The sequence below is a fragment of the Oenanthe melanoleuca genome, chromosome 2, assembly GCF_029582105.1.
Source record: "Oenanthe melanoleuca isolate GR-GAL-2019-014 chromosome 2, OMel1.0, whole genome shotgun sequence".
Lineage (NCBI taxonomy): Eukaryota > Metazoa > Chordata > Aves > Passeriformes > Muscicapidae > Oenanthe > Oenanthe melanoleuca.
The window spans coordinates 49,197,055-49,219,534 of NC_079335.1; the positions used below are offsets into that span (position 1 = coordinate 49,197,055).

Sequence of the window (22,480 nt, forward strand, 5' to 3'; positions counted from 1 at the left end):
GTCAAAAGACTTCAGCTAGTTAGTCTGCAATTTAGCTTGAAAAGTTTGTTTCTTCCCATTCTTCCTAGTTTTTGAATAAAGAGATAAGGGAAAATGCCTGCTTGCCATGGTAGGTACATGAGCTATAATTTGCAATGAAATATCATGAACTGTGCCATACTACAGAAGCTTTAATTAGAGTAATTAAAACACATTGTAACTTACCAGTGATTTTGCATTCAGTATATTTTAAACAGCTGAGCCCTGAAAAAAACGCAGTGATTTGCTCACTACCACACATCAATGGGTTTCTGCAGCTGTGGAATCACACTCAAATTGAGCTTGCACAGGCAGCCAAATTATTCTTTAGGAACTGGAGAAAATCAGAGAGTGATATTCCTAGAGACAGACCATTAAAGAAAAATTAACTATTAGATCTCCCATGTGATTTTTTGCTCTTTGTACCTGGATGGCAGACATCAAGGATCTTTTATATTTTGTATATATCTATATATTTATGAATAGATGAAGGTTTCCCTGCAGTTAGCCAAAGCAAAGAGATATGCTCCAAGAGAATATGCTGTTAAGAGTACTGTGAGCATAGACTCACAGTAGAAAGGAAAAGATACCAGGTATTACTGGCTGGCAGTTTCACACCAGCTGCTTGTTGAAGGATAATTTCACAAGACTGTAATTAAGAAATGAATACACTTTTGAGTGAAGGAATAGGGCTAGGAATTCTTTTCCTAACTGTTTCTTGGCAATTACATTAGTTTTGTATACGTCCCCAATGTATTTTGTTGTGTAGGCCCTTACTGCTTCCAGAAGCTAGAAAATATAAAAAAATTCTGTCATTCCTTGCAGAGATTGCTTAAATCAAGACCAGCTATGGGCAGGAAACATCTAATTTGATTGTGCTTTTACACATCCTGCACAAGTGCATGGTGGGAAAATACGTAGGAGATTCAGCATCAACATTCCCATCCCTGCAACACAGGGCATTGCATTGGCTGGTTCATGCTGTGCACCTGGTGCAGCCCAAGGTCCAAGTTTGTGCCCAAAAATGCATGTTCTACATACAGAAATCCCTAAGGTTACACCTGTGTCTGCTGGTGGAGAAGCAATGGAGCAATGCTCCCAGTACAGAGCAGCAAGAGAGACTGGTGAGCCTCAGCTCACTGCACATCCCCATCAGCTGTTTCTGCAGGCCCAGTGTGAGGACTGAGATGAGTAGCTGGGGATCACCTCAGTAAAAGTGCTGGCATCATCCTAACCAGAACCCATCAGAGGCTGATTTGGACAGAAAAATGCCAGCTCAGGCACCAGATGAGCAAAACCCTAAAGATTTCCTTTGAGGAGAGCCCAGTCTGTAAACAGAAGACTTTAACACTTCAAAGTTTAGTAAGGTTAACATCTCTGAGATTAAATGTACACCACAGCATCTGTAAATGGTAGAGAAGGGTATCAAATCCTTAAAGGTCATGCAATCTCCACACAAAAGCAAGGGATTCCTATTAAAACAGTCTCTCCAGGCAAGGATTGTTCTGATATTTTCAAGACAGCACAAACAACAGGTAATCATTATAGTTTTCTGGAGGACACCCTGCATGTTTAAACTAAACCACAGAGCAACAGAAGCACTTTATTTCAACACTATTCCTTTTTTCAAAACTACATTTCTGAAAATGTAATTGAGTCAGCTGTGCGAGTGGCAGCATTCACAACAGGGAAAGGATGAGTGAGTGATTAAAATCTGAAGCAACCCATTTAAATAACCATAAAAAGGTTTTATTGCAGATTTAGTCCAAAATGAAGAATATGTTTGTCATGGGATAAAAGAAGAATAAAACAGAAAGAACAATCAATACACGCCTTTGGAATGTATTTATTCTTTCTTGGAGCTTTTGAAAATTGTTGGCTATTTCTGATACCGAAACTTGTCACAGGACATCACTGCCTCTCACTGCCCACCATGCTGTCCCTTCTTGCCTCTTGAAGCTGTGAGTGCCTTCTGCCCATGCAGCAGGCACCAAATTTCATTAGTGTGCTCCTACAGGAGACCAATTAGCAGGGCTGTGACTGAGCTAGGGGCACTATGAACCTTTGCTCACTTCAAATACTCCTTTGTCTACAAAATAAATAAAAATATAGTAGTCAAACTTCACAAACCAATAATACTAAAGAAAACACCTCCCTGAATAACCCTTGATAGTACTCACAAGCAGTGATGCCTCTCACCTGCAGAATAAGCCATTATACCTACAGCCCATGTATGGCCCCAGGGTGGTCACAGTGCCCCTCTCTGCCCCAAAAAGAAACCAGGGGAAGATGCCCTGGCCTAGGACAGTGGTAGGGATAAGGTCATGCCAGCCACACTCCAAACAGCAGGAGCTTCATCTCAGGCCCAGCAATGAGGGTCCAGTGTTTCCTTCCACGAGGATCTACTCCCACAAGATTTACTTCACCATGTAAGGTTTACACCACCAGCCCCTGTGCTGAACATTTCATCCAGTCCTTATCCCTTGTCTCTGGCAAGGAGCAGGGTGCTGAGGGATGGTGGTGCAGACTCCTCCAAAACCTGTGAAGGGATCAGGATGACAAGAAAACAACTCAGCTGTGACCTGCGTGAATCAGCTGGGACCAAAAATACAGATAAATTCTGTCAGTAACTGGACTTCCTTAGGAAAATAAATTAGCCTCTTTTTCTGGATATACTGTGTAAGAAAATTTCAGGATCTTCCTGTTATACTGGTCAATCCATCTTTCAGTCAGACCCATACCAAACCTCAAATAAAATGTTTTTCATAAAGTACTTGTCAGCACTGTAAAAAGACATCAGTTATTGTGACCTAATGGCATGCAATGTAATTTTTTATGATTTAAAAATACAGAGGCCCTAACATAGTTGGGAGAGAGTTATCAATAGAGATTTTAGTGCAGGACTCACTAGTGTCTGCCATGTAATCTGCGTTCTCCCTTTGAAGCATGATTTGAGAAAAGCCCATTTGGTAGTACCAGCAAGTTGTGCAACAGCTGCTTTAGCTTTCTTGCCTTCTCAAAGGTCAGACTATCCTTCTAAGAATTTTTTATCTAAACACTCACTGTTCATCTAATCTTATTGCTTGCTTAGGGGCAAATATTTAATAGTAATCAATTTATTAATTTAAAAATGCTGGAAATGCCTCGGCTCAAATCAGTTGGATCTTTTTCTTTAAAAGCAACACACTAAAGTAGCCAAATTGCCTACAAAGCTTTATCACACACACCTTAACTTCATCTCTAAATGCCACCAAGAGTGTCTTCTCAGCCAATTTCAAAGCACATGCAGAGCAACAATAAAAAAGGTAGAAAGCACAATAAAGGAGAAGCTTTTTACAAGTAGGTCACAGCCAGCCCTAGTCATTTATTCATTAACAATTACCTGAGAGTGTCCAAGACCCTCAGGTGTTCTGTGTAAGAAAACAGGCCAAAGCAGTAAATCTATTAAGGAAATATTTGGTATTTCTGCTGTATCTATGTTTGCTCTGCTGCCTTCCTAATTCTATCTGATAAGCAGCAACTTGGAGTAAGTAGTTCAGCTTCAGCTTAAATCACTTTATCCATCACAGGTGCAGATGAGTCACACTCATGAGAAAGCCTCAGTCATGTGAATTGAATTTTGGTATAAAAACCCATCCCAGAAGTGTCTGTGTTCTCTGTATAAGCAGTGAAAATTTTAGCTAAAAGATTTATGTAGTATCAGAGTTGTTACTGACCAAAGTACTTTAAAGGGTTTTCATGTAAGCTGTTGGTATTGTTGTTTGCAGGTAGGTAAATTAATAGATGGTAAAATTTTACTTGGTAACTCTTTTCACAGTTATGGTGTTGCAGTTTGAAGAGCTGCATTTGATTTGGTTAAGTAAACGTGCTGTGCAATGAGAATTGGAAAGTTATGGTTTCTGCTGATGTGCTTAAAAATAGTTAAGGCTAATAGGCTTTTGTGGGCTAGGGAAGAGGACAGGGGATGGTGTGGTCTGAGCTAATTTGATATTATGGAGGGTAAAAATGCAGCTATTATAGGCAGAAAAATCTAATTGCTCAGCATTTTTGCCTTGTGGCTTTTTATGATGGTTCTGTACTGTACCTTATGACCCTGTTTTCACTTCTAAGGGGATCTCCCTTTGAAATGTGCTCCTTGAAGTATAAAATTATTGTAGTGCTGTCCATTAGTGCTGGCTTATGTAGCAGGAGGTAGCAGTCTGCTATGAACTTGAGTTATGAATTGTTTATACATATCCTATTTTAAATCTCTGTTCTCGGACTTTTTTTTTTTTTTTTTTTTTTCTGTATCTATTTGTGATGCTAAAGTGATTGGAAAAATAAAGAGGAGAAAACTCAAGTCTATTTGAACTGAATGTATATCCTATTCTTTAGGAGAGGGGAGGAAGTTATCATAAAAACTATTTCTTTTCCCCTTTCTTAAATTTTTTTTTCATTTTATTTAACTAATTTCTGTCCTTAGGGCAAACTGACCTGAGGCACCAAATTGTTAGTTAATGTATGTTTGTAGAAAGCTGACTCTCTAAGATACAGCTCTTTAGTGTGCTGAGGGAATCTGTTATTGTCCTTAATAGGCCTTCAAAGACAAGCAGCTTGAATAAGAATCTAAATCTAAGCTAGTTACCAAGTGTCTATGGACCTAATCAGCTGCTACCAGTGGGAATTGTTAATGACAAAAGTGTCCCCCTTCTTTGTAGCTTGTGTATATTATTTTTGTTTATGCTTTGGTGTTTGCTGTCACGATGCTCTTCAGAGAAACAGGACAGTAGTTTCTCTCAGCCTTAAGGTTGTCCTTTGGGTCTGGCATGTGATTTTGAAAACAGCTTGAATTGGAACTTGGTGTTTATTGGGACAACGCCAGGTCAGCAGCTTTGAAGTGTAAATCTCCTGTTTTGTTTGCCCAAGAAGTGCAGATGAGCCCTGGTGATGCAGGTCTACCTTGCCCTGGGAGCATTTAGTGGTGTGCCTGAGGGATGCTAGCCTGAGCTGAGAGCATTTCATCCCCTCTGGAGGGTTTCTCCTGGCTCTGCAACCTAGCTGAGGGGCTGGGGAGCCCTGCTTGGGTGAAGGGCAGTGCAAAGGATGATCACACTGCCCCTGTGCCCTGCTGACCCCTGGCTGCTCCTTCTGCCTTGCTGCCCCAAGAGCCGTCTGTGGCTGCTGCTGCTTTTCACCTATGGAATAACTTAGATCCAATTTGCCTCTCTTCCACTTAGCTATGCAGCAACTCTGCTCTGACTTTCTTTAGGCTTTCTGACTTTAATAAGAGCATGGCCTTAGGAGATATCTTAATCTGGGATGCCAAAAGGGGGATATTGTGAGGGGAAAACTGCTGCCTTAAGTTGCTTGCTGTGATCTGCAGAGTGGATTTGTGGGTCCTTTGCAGACTACTCACAGGGATAAGTCCTTGCTGTTCTCTGTTAGATAATCTTTCCTTGCTTTTGGGATTCTTTTAGTGCTGAAAGGAACTCATGGATATTCAGTGTAAAGGATATCCATGGTTAAGGAGAGAGTGATCTGATTTATATTTTTATGCTGACATATCAGCATCCTGTAAAAGTAAAATGCATGTTTAGGTTACAGAAATGTATGTATATATACACACATACTGTGTGTATATCTATATATGTACACAAGCTGTAACTAAAGATTCTTGTTGCCATAGTGTTTAATTCTAAAAAAACTACCTTCTCCCAACCCAGAATATTTTTTTTCAGAGCTCCTTTATTAATCATTAGTTTTGGTGTCCTTTATTCCTTTCATTGATGTTGCATCTAATGGTGTCAGTCTGCCTTGAGATGTTAAGACAGACTATCAAATGATAAATTTTCTGCAAGACTTAATTCAAAGAGCTGTATTATTCTTGCAGCTCTCTTCCATGTTTCCAAATATGATCTCATGAATTTAAATAGATCAACTGCAGTTGATGTCTCTTCTTGATCTATTTGAATTGCTTCTGAAGCTACTGATCATATGCTTTTGTCTCCTTCATGCTGGTGGCACAGCTGTCTGCTCATTCAAGGCCCAGCTTCTGAGGTTCTGGGATTTTTCTGTGCCTCTAAACTGGCTCTAAAACTGCTAGCTCTTATAAGTAATCAATGCTAGCTCATTCTTGGCAAGGGTTTAATCCACACCAGGGTTTTGATGGAATGGTTCAATTACTCTTTCTCTTAAGCTTGATAGTCAGATGCAAAAGGAAAAAAGGAGATGGGACAGTTTCCATAACTCTTAATGATATTGTGCCTTACTCTGCAATTAATAGTATTTATAGCTTTATGTACTCTCTCTTCTGCCTCCTTGATATAGAAAGGTGAATTACTGCTTCCTAAAAATCCATAATAAAGACAAAATAACTCCTGCAAACACCTTTATAGATCATTTGAGCAGTTAATTAAGTAAAGCATGGTTTCTCTATTCAGTGACTGAACAAAACTCAAAGCACTTTCTAAAGAAAGTGTGAGCCAATGTACATGCTGAATGTGCATTGCACAAATATATTATAATTACTTATCTTGTAACATCAGGTAGTATTTTCTTTTCTTGTGAATGCTTCTGAGTAATAGCCTTGTTAGAACTTCAACAGAAACAAGCTTGACATTTCAAAAATCCCCATTTATTTGTTCCCTGGAGTCTCTCATCTAGCAAGTGCTCTGCATTTCCTTTTCTGCTCCTGCTATTCTCTTGTGTTGGCATCACGTTTGAAGTGCAGACAACTGACCTGCAGAAAAGCTGCCTCCTCTTTGAGCATCTCTGACCTGCCTGACAGTGCACTGGAGCACTTCAGCCACAGAAAATTACAATATCTTAAGATGTTTGTGCCATGTTAATTTTGTTTGAATGTGAGGGTAGTAATTGCTTACAATCATTCTGACATGCTGCACCAGCCACAGCATGCAAGTAATGTTTGCATAATACATACCTAGAGCTGTTGTTCCTCCCCCAGAGGATCCTAGAAAATTAAGATGGGAAAGTTATCTTTCAGGATTGCCATTTCTTTGAAGACTCAACAACAATCACAAAATATATCAAAGCAGTTAATTTGTTCCTGCTGTACTCAAGTGCCTGCATGTGTCTTAATAGCTTCTTAATGGCTGCTTAAGAAATTCTGTGTCCAACAAACAGAGAGCTCTCAACACTTGATGGCTGATAATTACCCATGAGTTTAGTTAATAGGGTTAATAGGCTGCTGTGAGAGGTTGGCATTTTGCTGTCGCATTTGGGAATTTATTGTCAAAGACTTGTTACCTGAAATGTCCCAATATGTTGCTAAAAAAAAATTCTTGAGGGATGTGAAAGAAAAGCTTAGCATTTACTGGACTTGGTAGCCACTTCTGGTATACATGGAGGGATCATTCCAGGACAATGCACCCTGCTTGAAGGGAAACCAGGACCAAATAGGTTTGTTTGTTTGTTTTTATATGATTACCAGTCTAAGTACAGCTTTCACACTGATAGCTGTCAGTATGTTGCTCTCAGCTCTTTTGTTATCATTGAAGGAAATGACTTTTATTTGTCCTCCAGGCAAAAGGGCATAAGAACCACAAGGAGGGTTTGGTAGAAGCATGTTACAGTGTGTGCTTTGTGGCATAGAAGCAATGGTTCTTGACTCTCTTCATTGGGCATATTGCAGTAATGCAGGTGAAAATGCCCTGTTATACTACCCTGCACACACCTTTCCCATCCCACCAGAGAAACGCTAAACAAACAAAAAAATATCCTTTATCCCTCTCAACCCCCCCCCCCCCCAAAAAAAAACACAAAAAAAACCACAAAAGCAACAAAACAAACCCTCAAACAACCAAAAAAAAAAATCCCCCCACCCCTAAAACAAACACTAAACCAAGCTAAACTAAAACACAGGAGAAACTTTGAGAACTTCACTAGTATCATCTTACTAGAGTGAATACAGGAAGGTGCTTCAGGGAGAAGTTTTCTTTGTACTCAATGATTATTTTTCAATTTGAGAAGAAAATTTCTTGATGACAGTCAAGTATCACTGATGCTTTTTGCCCTGCTCATTTCCCAGGACACTAAGGCAATGTGTAAAACATAAGTTGACAATTCATACTTGCATGATGGTGTAATAGTAATGTGTTGTGTGATTTCACTACAGTCCAGTGTGTTGTCACTAAGTCTGGCTTAAGTACAAAATTCAGATGAGCAATGTAGGATTATTGTGCTGCACAGGGCTATGTCTATAATGGAATGTGCTTCTTGGGAGGATGCTGGAAACAGCCTCCCTTCTGGTGCTGGAATATTAGATACTGTCTTTGTATCTAAATGTGGTGAGCATATGAATGTGAAATGCAAGAGGAGATTTGCCAACTGCTGATATCTTTCTGATTTCTCTGCCTCCATATGTCTTTCCACTGGCTGCCTCTTACGTCACAGTTTCCATCCCCCTGCTCAGATGCTTTTATATAATTTTTGGAAGAGGGATCTGTGTTCAGCTGACAGAAGGCATGCATAATGTGAGCTACTTATTGAAATAGAAACAGTTTCTTGGACTGTACCTATATACTGATTTTCCTGAGTCCTCCTTTGAGTGTACAGGTAGGGAGGCTGGGAGAAAGAAAAAACCCAAAACACATTACCTTTTAATGTCTGACTAGATCTGCAGTCCCTCAGTGCAGGGTGAGCTGCAAGAAGAGCATGACTCTGCAGAAGTGTGTTTAAAAAAATCATCCCAGTTGTGACTCAATGGTTCACTCTGTTTACATACACCAATACACAAGGCCATTTTTATTTAACATGCTTAAAGATTTCCTAAGGAGGTCTGTGTGTAATACAGATTCTTATTGAAAAATATGCAGGTTTGCAGTTAGGTACAGAACAGATGAGTGGAAAGCACAGTTTGAAACACTTAAGAAGTGAGAGAGAGTTCTTTGAAAATTAACTATATAAGCCACCAACTTAAAACTCTTGTTTAAATAGCAAAAGTGCAATTTTCACAATAATGTAAATTTTGCATAACTGAAATAAATGTCCAGCTTATAAGTTTGTTTATAGAATAGGTACAAACCTGTTTATAATATAATATGCCTATTATGTAGTGTGTCAAAACAGTGACTTACTAGCTCCTTTGGGCAGCTTTAGGTCAAGTAACTGAGTTTAATATTAAAATAATTTCTTATTCTCTATTTAAAGGGCAGACATTCTTTAAAGTACATTTGCACTTTTGTTTCCCTAAAATTACCTGCAGTCTCTAAGCAAGTAAAAAGAAATAAGTTGAGGTTTGGTTTGGTTCTTTTTTTTAAAGGTCTTGAGGGATGCTTTCTCTGGTCCTTCAGGTGTGCTCCTCTGGAGAGGAGCATGCTGACCTTTAGCAGCTCTGTGCCTGCCTCTAGCCCTGCTTGCAGCCCAGGCTGCTGTGGGTGAAGGAGGAATGGATGCTCTGTGCTGGTCAGATATTCCCTTGCAGCACTTTCTGCACAGCTGACAGATACCCAGGCTATACTGTTTTCTGCCTGTATCCTTTGATCCTAAAGAATGTCTGTCTTTGAGTCCTTTCACTCTTCTTGTCTGAACAGTATTTGTGTAATTATCTGATTAGCAAGGCTTCAGGCAGGTGTAAACTAAGGATCTGACAGTGAGTGGCTTGGATGCTCAGGCAGGGTTTGGAAATATGTATATAAATTAAAACTTGAGGGCTTAGCTGTGCAGATACACTATCCTCTCTCTCTCCAAGGCTGGATACTCAGTCACTTAAGACGGAGACTTCTTGTGTGCTTGTAGAATAAATTTTTAAAAGGAACAAATAATCCATATTTGCTTTCCTAAGTGGGTATGAGATACTTAAGAAGAGCCATTAATTTACTGTAAATCCTCTAGACTGCAGTCACTCTGGCTGGATACTGCAGGAGACCATCCTAAGCAGAAGCTGAAGTGATGTAACACAATGTATTTCAGATTAAAGGTTATCTCCTTAATTGATAGCTGGAAAATAGATACTTAAACTATTCTGACTTTTGAAATATTGCTGTGATCGTGGAATCTGTGCAAGTGTAATGAAAAATTGATGTAGAGTAATGGGCCAATACCTGGGCTACAAACCCACAGCTGTAGGCTTTGTAAATCTGATAGTGTCAAACCCTGCCTTTGCACACAAAAACTGCTTTCCAATAAAGAAAGAAACACTTCTGCAAGAAATGTCCCTCCTGTGTGGTGTTCACTTGGTCCATGGGTGCTCAGAAGTGCCAAAGGGTGGTGGGAATGTCACGTCTGGCTGACCTGGCAACAGCTCAGGGTGCCCAGTTGTGGGAGACTTAACCTGAAGATTCTACCTGAGTGAGGGGCTACCAGAACAGGGTTTTTTTCCAAATCAGTCTCAAGTTTAGCCCTCCCACCTGTTAGTTTAATGGGAGCTATGGTACTGCCTTTGTGAAGGAGTAATGAAGTCAGGGCATCCCTGCAATGTGTGCTGGAGAGCAGCTAATTGTTTGTAACATCATCCTTTATAATTATAACCTCAGTCTCGGTATTTCAGTTCCTCATGTATCAGAAGTGATGAATCTTACCTTTTTAAAGAATGTTTGCTTGCATAAATGATATGCCTACCAAAAATCAAAGTAATCTCAAGTGTGTGCTGATTATTTTATGCAAATAATTTTAAGCTTATCTTGGGTAACACACTTGTTTCATTTTAGGGAGCATAAAGATGCACTTTGAAATGCAGACAAATTTGGCCAGATTAATTATACCTTAACTGAGTTCTGCTTCACTTGGGGCAAAGGGGAAGAGGTAGCAGGGATTACAATTGAACCAGCTGACAGTGTGCAGAATATCTGCCTCTGTTACACCTAAAAGATTAGTACAGCATCCAAGATAATTGCTGTTTAATAGCTGCTCAGAGATCCTCATAAAGAAAAGCAATGACTGGGACACATTTTATGGATGTATTGGTTTTTTGCTGCAATGTGAAAGTGGCCCAATGATTGTATGGTTCTAGTCAGTGTAAAGAAACTTCTACAAAACCTCTTTAACACGATGTATAATGATTATAACTTGCAGGAGAGCATGTATTATTCTAGGGAAGACGGTTTATCTTGCATATCTAACACTTTTTCTAATTATAGTGCTTTAAACAATGGCTAATAAAGCAAGCTACACAGTGTCATTGAAAAGCTAATAATAACTGCATTTCTCTTCAGAGGAATGGTGGTGTCAGCTTTCCTTCTCCACCAGGTAGTGGTGGTCTCTGAGACTCAGTAGTCACTATTACATGCATACTGCATGCTAAACGCTGAAATCCTATCCACACACAGATGGGGTAATGGTGGATCCTTAAGTATAAGTCAAGCCTTTTTTATCTTTCATCTGTGCTCTGGGAACAATTCATTCAGTGTGGTCTGACAAAGTGTGGAATCCTAATGAGCCACTAAGGAAAAAGCAGCTTTGGCAAGTATGTGTTGCTCCTATGAAGGGTGCTGTTTCTACCTCTAATATCTTTCTACCAAACATAAATATTGCTTGTTTCAGCACTCCCATTTCTCCTATTTTCCCTCTCCACCCATTTTCCTTGGCTACCCCTCTGTAGGTGAACAAACCCTTTAAATTTAGCCTTGGTAAGGGATTAGTGGCCTGCTGCTAAATAGCAGATTGGAATACTGCTTTTGGAATGCTCATTGGTTACTTTGACTAATTAGAGAAATATAGGCATCACCAAACACAGTATCAGTTTTGAGAGGTGTGAGTTGCCTGATTTTACTGCTTTTATTCTGGGAAAATAAAGCTAATAAATGAACATGTAAAGAAATCCTGGAACTTTTGTGCCTCTTGGTTAACGATTAATGTTACACACAAATAAGGCAACTGAAGGATTTACTTCAGTCTAAAGGGTTTGGGTTTAGACTGAAGAAGCATGTAGGTACAGACCATGGAACACTGTTTTTTGTTGCTCAGTTGCTGTTATACGTTAATTAACTGTGGCTCTGTATTCTCTCCCATCTTCACCCTTCTTCCTAACTGTGTATTAAACCTCTAGCATAAGGTATGATGAGACAGGGACAAATACATCTCAGTAAAACAGTTCTCTAGTTGAAACCATATTTTATAGATGATTTTGAATTGAACTTAAACTTGTTCTTCTCTTCTTGCTACCATTTCTCATCAACGGCAACAAAATTTTCCACTTATGAAGGTGCAGTAAACTGGTAAGAGGGAGACACTTTGGTCAAATAATTTCTTTGTGCTTTTTCTTGATATAACTTTAGTTTTAATTGATAGGGAATAAAATGAAGAGAGATTGTGGCATACTGTGATGGCTTAAAGGATGCAACTTCATACAGAAATGTTGTTTCAAGGGGTGCTTGTGGCAGGTTCCTTGACCTGTTTCTTCCTCTTCTCCTCTAACTTTGTGATAGCTGAGTGCTGAAAAGGCATCTTAGTAGGAAAAACAGGCATCTGGAATGCCCAGTCTGCAAAGCATGCAACTACTTTGGAGGGGATGGGAGAGGGAGAATTCAGGTCTGGTGACCACACAAATATGTCATAAGACTGAGGAAGGTGACTTGTGTACTTACAGCCTTCTAGCCTAGCAGGATGAGGTGGATGTTTTAGGCATAGGTTGCCAGAGGGCAGTATTGCTTAGAGAAAAGACCTGGGTGCTGCAGGAAAGGTTGCTTGCTTCAAATACCTTTTGCCTCATGTACATCAGATTACTTCAGTAAATTGCTAGCCTCATCAGGAAGAGGGACAGGGGGAGTGCCAGAGGCCCAGGAAGCCATTCAGATCTTGAATGGAAAAACACACGAAGTGAATTATTATAGTAGGTGTGTGTCTATGCTTGAGCAGGACCTTGTAGATCTTCCCTTTATCTCCAGCATTTTAAGCATTCTCTCTGGACCTGAGATGCAAGTTTGCCCCTCAAATACTGAACTGCATCAGCATCCTGCTCTCCTGCCACTGAGTAATAAGGAGAGACTAAGTAACAAAGCCCATAGATAGATTTTTTTTTTTTTTTTTTTTTTTGGGGTTTCCTACACCAATGCCAGCAAACTTGCATGTCACTGTCACAGCTGAGGAGTTTCTGGCCTATCTGATGAGGCAGAGCTGTGTAAAAGCTCTTCTCATGGCTTATTTTCTGTGCAGAGAGGCTGTTTTGCATGCACCAAAGTGGCTGTAAGCAGACTTCAACATCCTTCAGAGACACCAAGGCAGTGTTACCCAGTCAGCAGTTTCCTGTAGCACTTCTATGAAGCACAAAATTTATTTCCAGGTAGATGTGAATGTTGCTTGGCTTCCCAGTTTTCTCTGTGTTATGGGAGCTTAATACTGGCAATGCAGTCAGCTGGGCAAAGGGGAATTGCTTTGCATAAGAATTAAAATTTAGGGCAGCAGAGCTGAATTTTCTATTGCCATCCACATTGGGCATTTGGTTCTTCTGAGACTGAGGAGGTGAGAAGTATCAGACTGGGGTCTGAAGCAGTAAAGTTGGGTCTTTGGGCAAATGGTGCCTACATCTTCATAGGACAGGTCAGCTTTCCTTCTGGGTGTTCCTGGACCCTTTTGTTCAAGGGTTAGGCACAGTTACTATTCCAGTTACTGTTCCCAGCCTTTGGCATTTGGAGCTTGTGTATTTGTTTCTTCAGAACTGCTGGCTGGGATACAAGGGTCTGCATGAGCTCTGTCTGTCAAAAGACTGAAAATGGAACAAACTATTTATTTGAAGAAAGATCTTTCTTAGTGGTTTAAATGTTTTAGATATAGGTGGGTGGTCTTCCTGCCTTTTTCAGGACCTCCTAAGGGCACATTTGTGCTGCAGGGGCAGAACCTTTCCTATTTGTACAGAATGCAGTCTTCAGCTCTTGGCTGCCCAACTTGCCCTGAGCCTTGCTGTGGGCAGACAAGTACTTGGTGCTGTTTCCTGGTCTAAATGGCTTGGCAGGGCTCAGAATAACTGTTAGAGGGGGACTTGGTGAAAACCTGAGGCTCTCAGGGATCCTTCTAGCACTTAAGATCTCCAGTGACTTTTTATTTTACACAGGTGCTGAGATGTTTGAAGGACCAAGATGCTGCCACTTCATTAACCTCTGAGTTTAAGTCAAGGCATAAAAAATCTGAGCCCTTAATTCTCAGCTTGATGACAGCCCCACAAGGGCTGTAAGGGCTTTCAAATAGTGTAGGGATTTCTGGGTAACAGTTGCATCTCTAGCTCTTTTAGATGGTGGGATTATCTAATAAAGGTTTTGTGGGAGATGTGCACATATGAAGCAATACAGAACTGTGTAGTATTGATGAGACTACCTTGATGCTAAATATTGACATACCACAAAAATAGCCCATTATCTTGTAAAGGGCAGCGATGCTTCTTTCTATGTGATTCTTCTAGACTCAACCTGAGCTGTTGCATTGTCTTTATTAGGGGGATGACAGTCTGAAATCCCTACTGAAGGTTACTGAGCAGGCACAAATGCAAGAAAATGTGGTTTTAAATGTTACTTCGGGGTGGGGGGCAGGTCTAACAAAGCCAACAACAAATGCCCACCACCATGGCAGCTTGTTAAAAGTTGTTGCCTGTTTTAATTATTTTTCACAGAGCACCGTAGACTGAGTGCAAGAGATTTTTTTTTTAAAACTTCTGTTATGCCTTAACACAAAGATTTCAGTGAGTATATGATGTTTCAGTGGCATGACTCTAGGTGCATGAAACTTTGACTCACTTACATGCATCTGAATTCGTGTTTACAGAGAATTTAGATACTGCAGTCTCTGAAGATGACTGAGCTATTGTTATAGGTACTTACAAAGGCTTGCACTGGTTTGAGGCTCAATTTACATGATGGTATCTGAAAGAGAAAAATGAGTTCCTTTCTCAAGTACCTTGACTGTGAGGAAGGCAGAGGAGTGTAATGGTGTCTTAGGAGCATACAAGTACTTAAACTGTGTGTTTTATAGCTGTTGCATGGCTGAGAGGGATTCTCTGGGAGACTTCAGCATTGTTCTTTTCTTCTAGTTCCTCACTTGGACATTGAAGACATGAAAGTAATGGCAGAACTTGTTTTTATCAAAGTTGATGTCAGTGAGACGTTTGAAAGTAAGTTTTGTGCTGTTTCAGGATGAAATACGATGTTAGATTGTCTTTACTGAGGATCATTGAGCTCATCAGGGGTTCTTCATATCCTTGATTAAACATTCCTCCAGAGGAAAAGATTATCTTTTGGAGTCCAGGCCCAAAGATCATGGGTAATAGCTGATTTTATAGCTAGTTTATGACCACAGTGCCTTGCCTCTAGAGAGATAAGGTTGGTCTACTTCCATAAGAACTTGGCCTCTTACATTTTAATAATCTTTAAAAATCTCTAAGTCTTTAGATTTGACACATAGTCAACAAAATTCTTAAAGCATAATAGATTATATGTAATATATCTATTTGATTAGGGAAATTGTGTGAAATTAATGCAAGCATTCAAATTTCCTTTTAAAAACAAGTCCCTTCTGTGTATCAAAGTGCCAACATCTGAATTCTGGAAGGAGCATATAATAGCCTTCATATTAGTTCATGTTTCTTAAGCTTTTCATCTTTAGCCCACTACAAAAATAATTTGGTTTAGTTTTGTTTTTGTTTTTTTTATAAGGAGAAAAATTGTGCTACCTCTGTCTTGGATTGCCCAACATCACAACATGTAGGTTGTGTGTCAATTTTTTTACACTTTTTCTATTTAGTTTTGACTTTTTTCATGGTTGTGGGTTTTGTGGGGGTGGGAAGGGATCTAGTTTTCCTGTAAAATTTGAACAAACATTTTGGTTGTCTTGGAGAGCAGATCTATGAAAAATATCTGCCTCCCTCTTACAGCTTCAGGGGGAAAAAACTTCAGCGTTGCCATGACTTGGATGGACTTGGTCAAGGCCAGTCATAACTTGGGGTGTGAAATATTTTTCTCATACAGATGAATCCTGTTTGGTCTGTAGAATTATTTTGCTTAGAAATCTTCTTTAAAAAATGCTACTTCTGTTGAGTCCAACTGAGCTACATTGACCAACTGAGAAATTATCTTGGTTTTTTGGGCTTCTGTGGAATTAACTTCTGAGTTGAGGAGAAAAAAAAAAGTTTGCTCTCTCAGTACCTTCAATGTTTGTATCTATACAGTATGGATGGGAAAACCTCTATCCCTGAAAATTTACCAAAGAGTAAAAGGAAATGAGACAGGTTGAATGGGAGCTATTAAGACAAATAGGGATCTGGCAGGAGTTTGCTGTAGAAAAACTGCAATATACACAGGAAAGAAAAAAGTAGTGTGTGCAGTCTGATTAGATGGTGACATGCTGCAGTTACAGGAGACCAGAGCTTCAAGGGCAATCTTATTTCTGTACATATTCAGCTTCTGAGTCTGGCTAAGGCTATTTTCAGTCTCTGAGTAACAACCTCTAGGCAACACACCTGCAGTCCCTTGATAAGACCTCTGTCTCTGTGGTGCTGCATGCTGTGAAATGGTGTACTCATGCTTTAAAGCATGGGAGACCTAATCAGGGCAAGAGCAGAAGGCAAGACCACAGTATAGTCACTGGAAGCAGCAGTTCAATCTTCAGTCAGGCTCTCCAGGCTGAGCTGTTTGACCGGGTTGGAGCTCCCCCTTAGTGAGTACAACTGCAGAGCTGAACCCAGACTGAACTATTGCAAGAAATTTTTTTTAATAACTGTTAAGATTTTTTATTTTTTTTTCTCCAGGTCCTTTAAAAAAGTACTTCAAGCCCCAAAGAAAGGGGAGGAGGATCTTGGAGGATCTCCAGCCTAAAAGAAGAAAGCTTTGTTATTATAGGATGAAGGTGATAAAACAGGAGTTGAGCAGGAATTGGCATCAAGAGATGGTCCAGGCAGATGGAAGTCCAGAGGGAGCTCAGCCTCAAGAGGTGGCCCAGGAACATGTTCAGGTGGATGAAAGCCCAGAAGGAACTCGGCAGCTGTGCTCACCAGTACAGCCAGAGCAAGGAGATCATCCCTCAGCAGCACAGCTGTTGCCCCCTGCTCAGGAGCCACAGGGAGGGATTGACATCCATGTGCACCCACAGGGGCAGCCAGTGCAGGGGGGCATGGCCCCAAAGGTGGGAGCACAGCCAGCAGGGTCAGGGTGGGAGTTCCCCAGGGTGACGGTGCAGGTGCAGCCCCAGGGCAGGAGCCAGGGCTGGGGCTGCCCAGAGGTGACCGTGCAGGTGCAGCCCCGCAGACCAAGCCCAAGGTGGGAGCCCCCAGCTGTGACTGTGCAGCTGCAGCTACAGCAGCAGGGCCCAGGGCCATCCCTCCCACAAGTAACCATACAACTACAGCCCCAGGAGTGGGGACAAGGCACTGCTGGCATCAAGGTCACGGTGCAGCTGCAGCTGGGCTGCGACCCACAAGAGGTAACCCAGCTCCAGAACCAAGGTGAGGGAGTGCTAGATAATGGAGAACAGTGGGCCTCCCCAGACAACCAGGGAAAGATGACAAGATCTGAAGGTGAGAGAGATCTTGCTGTGGTGGAGCTGGTGCCACAGGGGATTCTGAGCCAAAAACAGGATCAAGGAGGAGAACTGGAAAAAGCCCAGCAGGACCAGAGCCAAGAGGAAAGAGCAGAAGTGGTGGAGCTGCAGGACATGCAGGCTGGTAACAAAGCAGACCTGAAAGGGATGGTGGCAGAGGAACAGCTGCAGGACCAGAGCCAAGAGCAGGAACAGCTGAAAGCAGACTTGCCTCTGCAAATGGAAGACCAGAGAAGTACAGAGATGAGACAGGACCAAGGCAATAGCCAAGAAGGGCCCAGGGGAATTGTGGAAAACCTAGGACAAGAACTATCTAAGAAACGTAGAAGAGAGGCTCCAAATTATTTTGTTGCCATTCCAATAACAAATGATCAGGTACTTTGAAATAGGTGTTCTATTAAAAATCTTGACCTATGCCTAATTTCTTGTCTTGATTGCAAGAGCTGTTAACAAGCCAAGAGTGATCAAATTCTGCCTGCTTACCCCAAGTGGTTTGTTTGGTTTGGGATGAAGTTAACTTCCTCATAACAATCTTTAGGTGTTGTGCTTTGTTTTTGTAGAGAGAGCTGTGTTTATACACATCCATGTTTCAGCTACTACTAGGGAAAAAAAATCACTTCTGTGGTTGCCACTCCCCTTATGATAGTATCTGAGGTGGTGTCCCTCATCACTTCTAATCTTTTTTTCAAATAAAAGGTCTGGCTTTCATCTTGTGTTGTCACATCCTACATTTTCTTAGGGCTGTATTTAGTGCAAGGGTATTGATTCATTTGTTCATCTTTTTTTCCACTGAAGTGCACAATGGAGAATGAAAATTTCCTTATTTTCCACAGAAGATTATAAATAATTAATCTGGGTTTTTTTTATTCACCTTTCATCCATTTTATTAGGACTAGGAAATTTGTCCTGAGATCCTAGATAGATGGTTAATTTCAAGAATCCATGTGTGCAGTCTATGTGCTCATACTTCAAGGTGTGCTATAGTGTGTTTAAGCAGTGTTGGAAAATGCAACAGATCATTTCACCTCCATAATGCTAAACCAAGGTGCAGCAAACTGTAGAGATAAAAATAGACATATTCTCTTCTAGTGGCTTTGTGGGGGACCTAAAGCCTTCCAGCTAACTCAGTAAATGCTGCTTCTGAAATATATAATATTCTTGCAGGGCTTGGCTGCTACAGGCCCTGTACCATGATCCATGGAAGCAAATTCCAAAAATTATATGATAGCTGGAAAGACAAATTTCACACTTTATTTACCAGTTGGGTCTTCAAATGAGTCTTACATAACTTCTGCACAACTCTTTGTACTTGTAAAGAAAGGGAAAGATACTAGCTCACCTTGAACTACTTATTTCCATTCTGTTGCTATGAATCTTGAAGCTCATACAAAGCTTTCTGAAAAAAAATATGGCGTGTCTCATTCCCAAAGCAGCACTGTCAGTGCCTTTATGGACAGGTTTTTTTACCCTTTAGCCTTTCACAGACAGCTGTGACCTGCTGATGGCAATGTTTTGTTTGCAGCTGCTCAAGGTGTGCAAAAGCAGAGCTCTCACTTTTTCCCAGTATCCGCTGTTATCCCGAGGGATTGGCTTCCAGCATTGTGGAACAGCAGCGTTGTGAGGTGGGACATGCCCCATGCCCTTCCTCTAGGGGCAGCAGATGACTATGTACTCAAAGATATTATGAAGAGAAAGAAAAGCCTTGAGATGCCAAAACAATGAACAGACTATTCCACCTGACAGAGACAGGCAGGGGAAAGTCTTAATTTGAATCAAAAACTACTGTGCCCAGCTAGCATGGCAGAATGGAGAAGCTGTATATAAATTGTGTAAATTATTAATATTTATATAATATAATGTATCTTGGTATCTTTTTCTACAAAGAAAATGTAAAAGACAAAACCTGAATATGAACAGAGTGAAAATACAACATTCTGCTTCTGCTAGTAGTTTATGGTGCAGTTTCCAGTCAACCAAATGGATATTGTTTGTTGCAATATAGAACTTTATTCCTTTTTTTCCCCCTGATTTTAGCTTTCATGTGGTATATGGCATGGCTATTTATGCTGCTGAAAGGCAATAATTAAGTAGGATTGATGTATCTGGTCTACAGAATTTTTCCTTTATTTTTCACCCAGTGTGACAAGCAGTTGCAGTGCAGTAGTTTGCTTTGGCAGGCTTCTGAGTTTTTGTTTTTACCTAAGTTAAGTGTAAAAACACTTATGCATGTGTTAGAAGGAGATGTCAAAGGTGCCTTCCTCTTGGTAGGCAATTATTTTTTCTGGCTTTGTCTTGAGCAGAATGATCTTTGAAGGTTATCTGGAGGATGGCCTCATATGACTTTAGTGATTCCTACATATGACTGGCTTTTGAGAGGTGAACAAAAGTGCAGAGCACATCAGGAAGATAAATGCCAGGAAGGGAAAATATCTGTGTAAGCTGAGGACAATGCTGGCAGATGAACAAATGGGTATGAAGTGGGCAAAGAATAAATCTAAGCTGGAAACTGGAAAGTTTCCTGCCATCTGAAGAATGAGATCATGGAACAGCTTGAAGGGTCATGAATGCTTAACTTATTCTGCTATTTTAATGAGATCTGAATGTCTTAATATATGGCCTGGGACCACATCCTGCGCAGCCCAATGAATGTCTTTTCCTTCTTTTTCTTTTCTTTCTTAATTCTGCTCTTACAGGTTTCCCTGTGCTCATGCCAGCTCTGTTAATCTGGCTGCTCTGACATCCCTGGTTGGATGCTCTGCCCACGATATTCTCAGTCTGTGTTCCTCTTAAGTGCCACTCAGTGACCTGAGACAGTCCTGTGTGAGGCCTTGAAAGAAACACTGAAGGGAGCAGCACTGTGAGGTTGGCATGTGTGAGTAAAGAAATCATAGAATGGTTTGAGTTGGAAGGCATCTTAAAGGTCATCTTGTTCCAACCCCCTGCCATAGGCAAAGATGTCTTTCACTAGACCAAGTTGATCAGAGCTCCAGCCAGCTTGGCTGTGAACACTTCCAGGGATGGGGTATCCACAACCTCTGGGCAGCCTGTGCCAGTACCTCACAATCAATAATTCTTTCCCAATATCTAATCTAAGCCTACTCTTTTTCCAGCTTGAATCCACTTTTTCCTTGTCCTGTCACTCCATGCTCTTGTGAGAAGTCCCTCTCCATCTTTCTTGTAGTCTTGCTTCAGGTCCTGAAAGGCAGCAATTGGGTTACTCTGAAACCCTTTCTTTTCTAAACAATTGTCTCAGCCTTTCCTCACAGGAGAAGTGCTCCATCCCTCTAGCAATCTTGGTGTATCTCCTCTGGACTGATCTCAAGTCCATGTCTTTCCTGTGCTGGGGGCTCCAGGGCTCAGTGCAACACCACAGGTGAGATGTCACCAAATGGAGTGGAGGGGTGGAATCACCTCCCTAGACCTGCTGGACAAATGTGTGTGTGTGCACACATGTACATGCACATCTAACAGTGTTTTGACAATTTTAGATGCTTTTACCTCCAAAACAGATGTTTCTGACCTCACTGACCATACAAATTGGTTGTCTGCTACTCTATAGACCTTGTCTATTACAGAAGGGTTTAAAAGCTGCTGTTAGTATTTTGGGAATAACTATTTTACCTTAATTATTTAAGAGAGCTCTTTAGATGGTAGGGTCTAGGGCTGTCAACATTTTTCTCCCTTTCAGGAGGATAAAGGAAAAGTCCTGTTCCAGTCCTGGTGGATGCATAGCCCTTTGTGTCAAAGCAGGGCTCCAGGAGGCTGGAGTGGATTAAATCTGAGAATGTTATAGTCTCAGGCTTTCAGTACTGCATTTCAAGTGCTTCCTTCCTGCCCCTCACTTCCCAAAAAACTCCCAGCTATCCCATCAATTACACAGCATTTATGGAAAAGTGCACCAAAAAAAAGTGTAGGGTAGACTGTTCCCATGGGAGTAGGAGCAGGAAGTTGTGAAGGATTGTATGTGAAGGTAAGAGGTAAGAAAAGACATTAACACTGCTCTGTCATGGTTAAATATTTGTGTGAGAGAATTTCATACAAACTCAGCTTCCCAGATGTCTAAGTCTCAAACTGAAATGCAAAGGGGTCTTCTTATTTGAAGGATGTTCTTGGAAAGATTGGGTAAGGAAGAGCAACAGGAGGCTGCTTTGTAGAATTACTGTAAATAGCCTAGTCTGTTGAGGCAAAGGTTGTAGTTTGTGTGGTCAGACAGCTTGATGGCTTGATTCCTGCTCAATGTTTTCACAATCTAAACATATGCTGTAAATAGCAGGCAGCAATAAATTGTGCTTCAGCTGCAGTAGGAATTAAGTTAATGTTAGTCAGTGATGCTTGTCACAGTGACAAATGTACTGTAAGGGCTGGTGAATACAGGGAGTTTGTATCTTCAGATGGTTATTTCAATTGTGTGTGGCTTTTATCCTCATGTTTATTGGGAACTTGCTATGCTAATCTCTTCTGATGTGCAGGTTGTGGGACTATTTAATGGGATGAATAATGGCTTATGAAAAAAGATTGCAAAATAAAAGCATATTGACCCAGCTGTTGCCATCTATGTAAGAATAAAGGGGAGCTCTAACATTTGTGAGCACCTAGGCATGTCAGGCAGAGTTTGGCAAGTGAGACATTTTTCAGAGTTTAATTTAATTTTCAGAGGTTGCTCTGAAAATCTATAAATGATTTCTCTGACTTGGGCTTCTGCCAGATACTTAGTACCTGTGGGAATGAATTCTTCTCTCTCCTGCCTGTTCCCATGTCTGGCTTATAAACCTTAACAGCACACATTGGGAAAAAAAAACATAAAAATCTTTGGAGTCAATTGTGTAAGGCACAGATAGATCCACAAGAGCCAGGAAGAGGCCACACAGTTCTGAGAAACACTAGCTCAGAAAAAAGTCATGTTTACCCAGTCAATCTTTGTTTGCTGCTACATTTTCCTTTTGGGAAGAGATATCGGTTTCATCTGTGATCAAACTTGTAATCAGAAAATGGCATAAAATTAATTATG

At 40.8% G+C, this 22,480-nt stretch overlaps 1 protein-coding gene across 1 annotated transcript in view; it reads left to right on the forward strand.

Annotated features, from left to right (window-relative positions):
* The first annotated feature begins 3,669 nt into the window (after nucleotides 1–3,669).
* LOC130250236 (uncharacterized) overlaps nucleotides 3,670–22,480 on the forward strand; it is a 32,415-nt gene continuing 13,604 nt past the window's right edge. Inside the window, exons 1-2 of the mRNA XM_056485691.1 lie at nucleotides 3,670–3,785; nucleotides 16,685–17,847. Coding sequence (XP_056341666.1) covers nucleotides 16,777–17,847 — 1,071 coding nt within the window. The 5' untranslated portion in view covers nucleotides 3,670–3,785; nucleotides 16,685–16,776. The remainder of the gene's footprint in view (nucleotides 3,786–16,684; nucleotides 17,848–22,480) is intronic.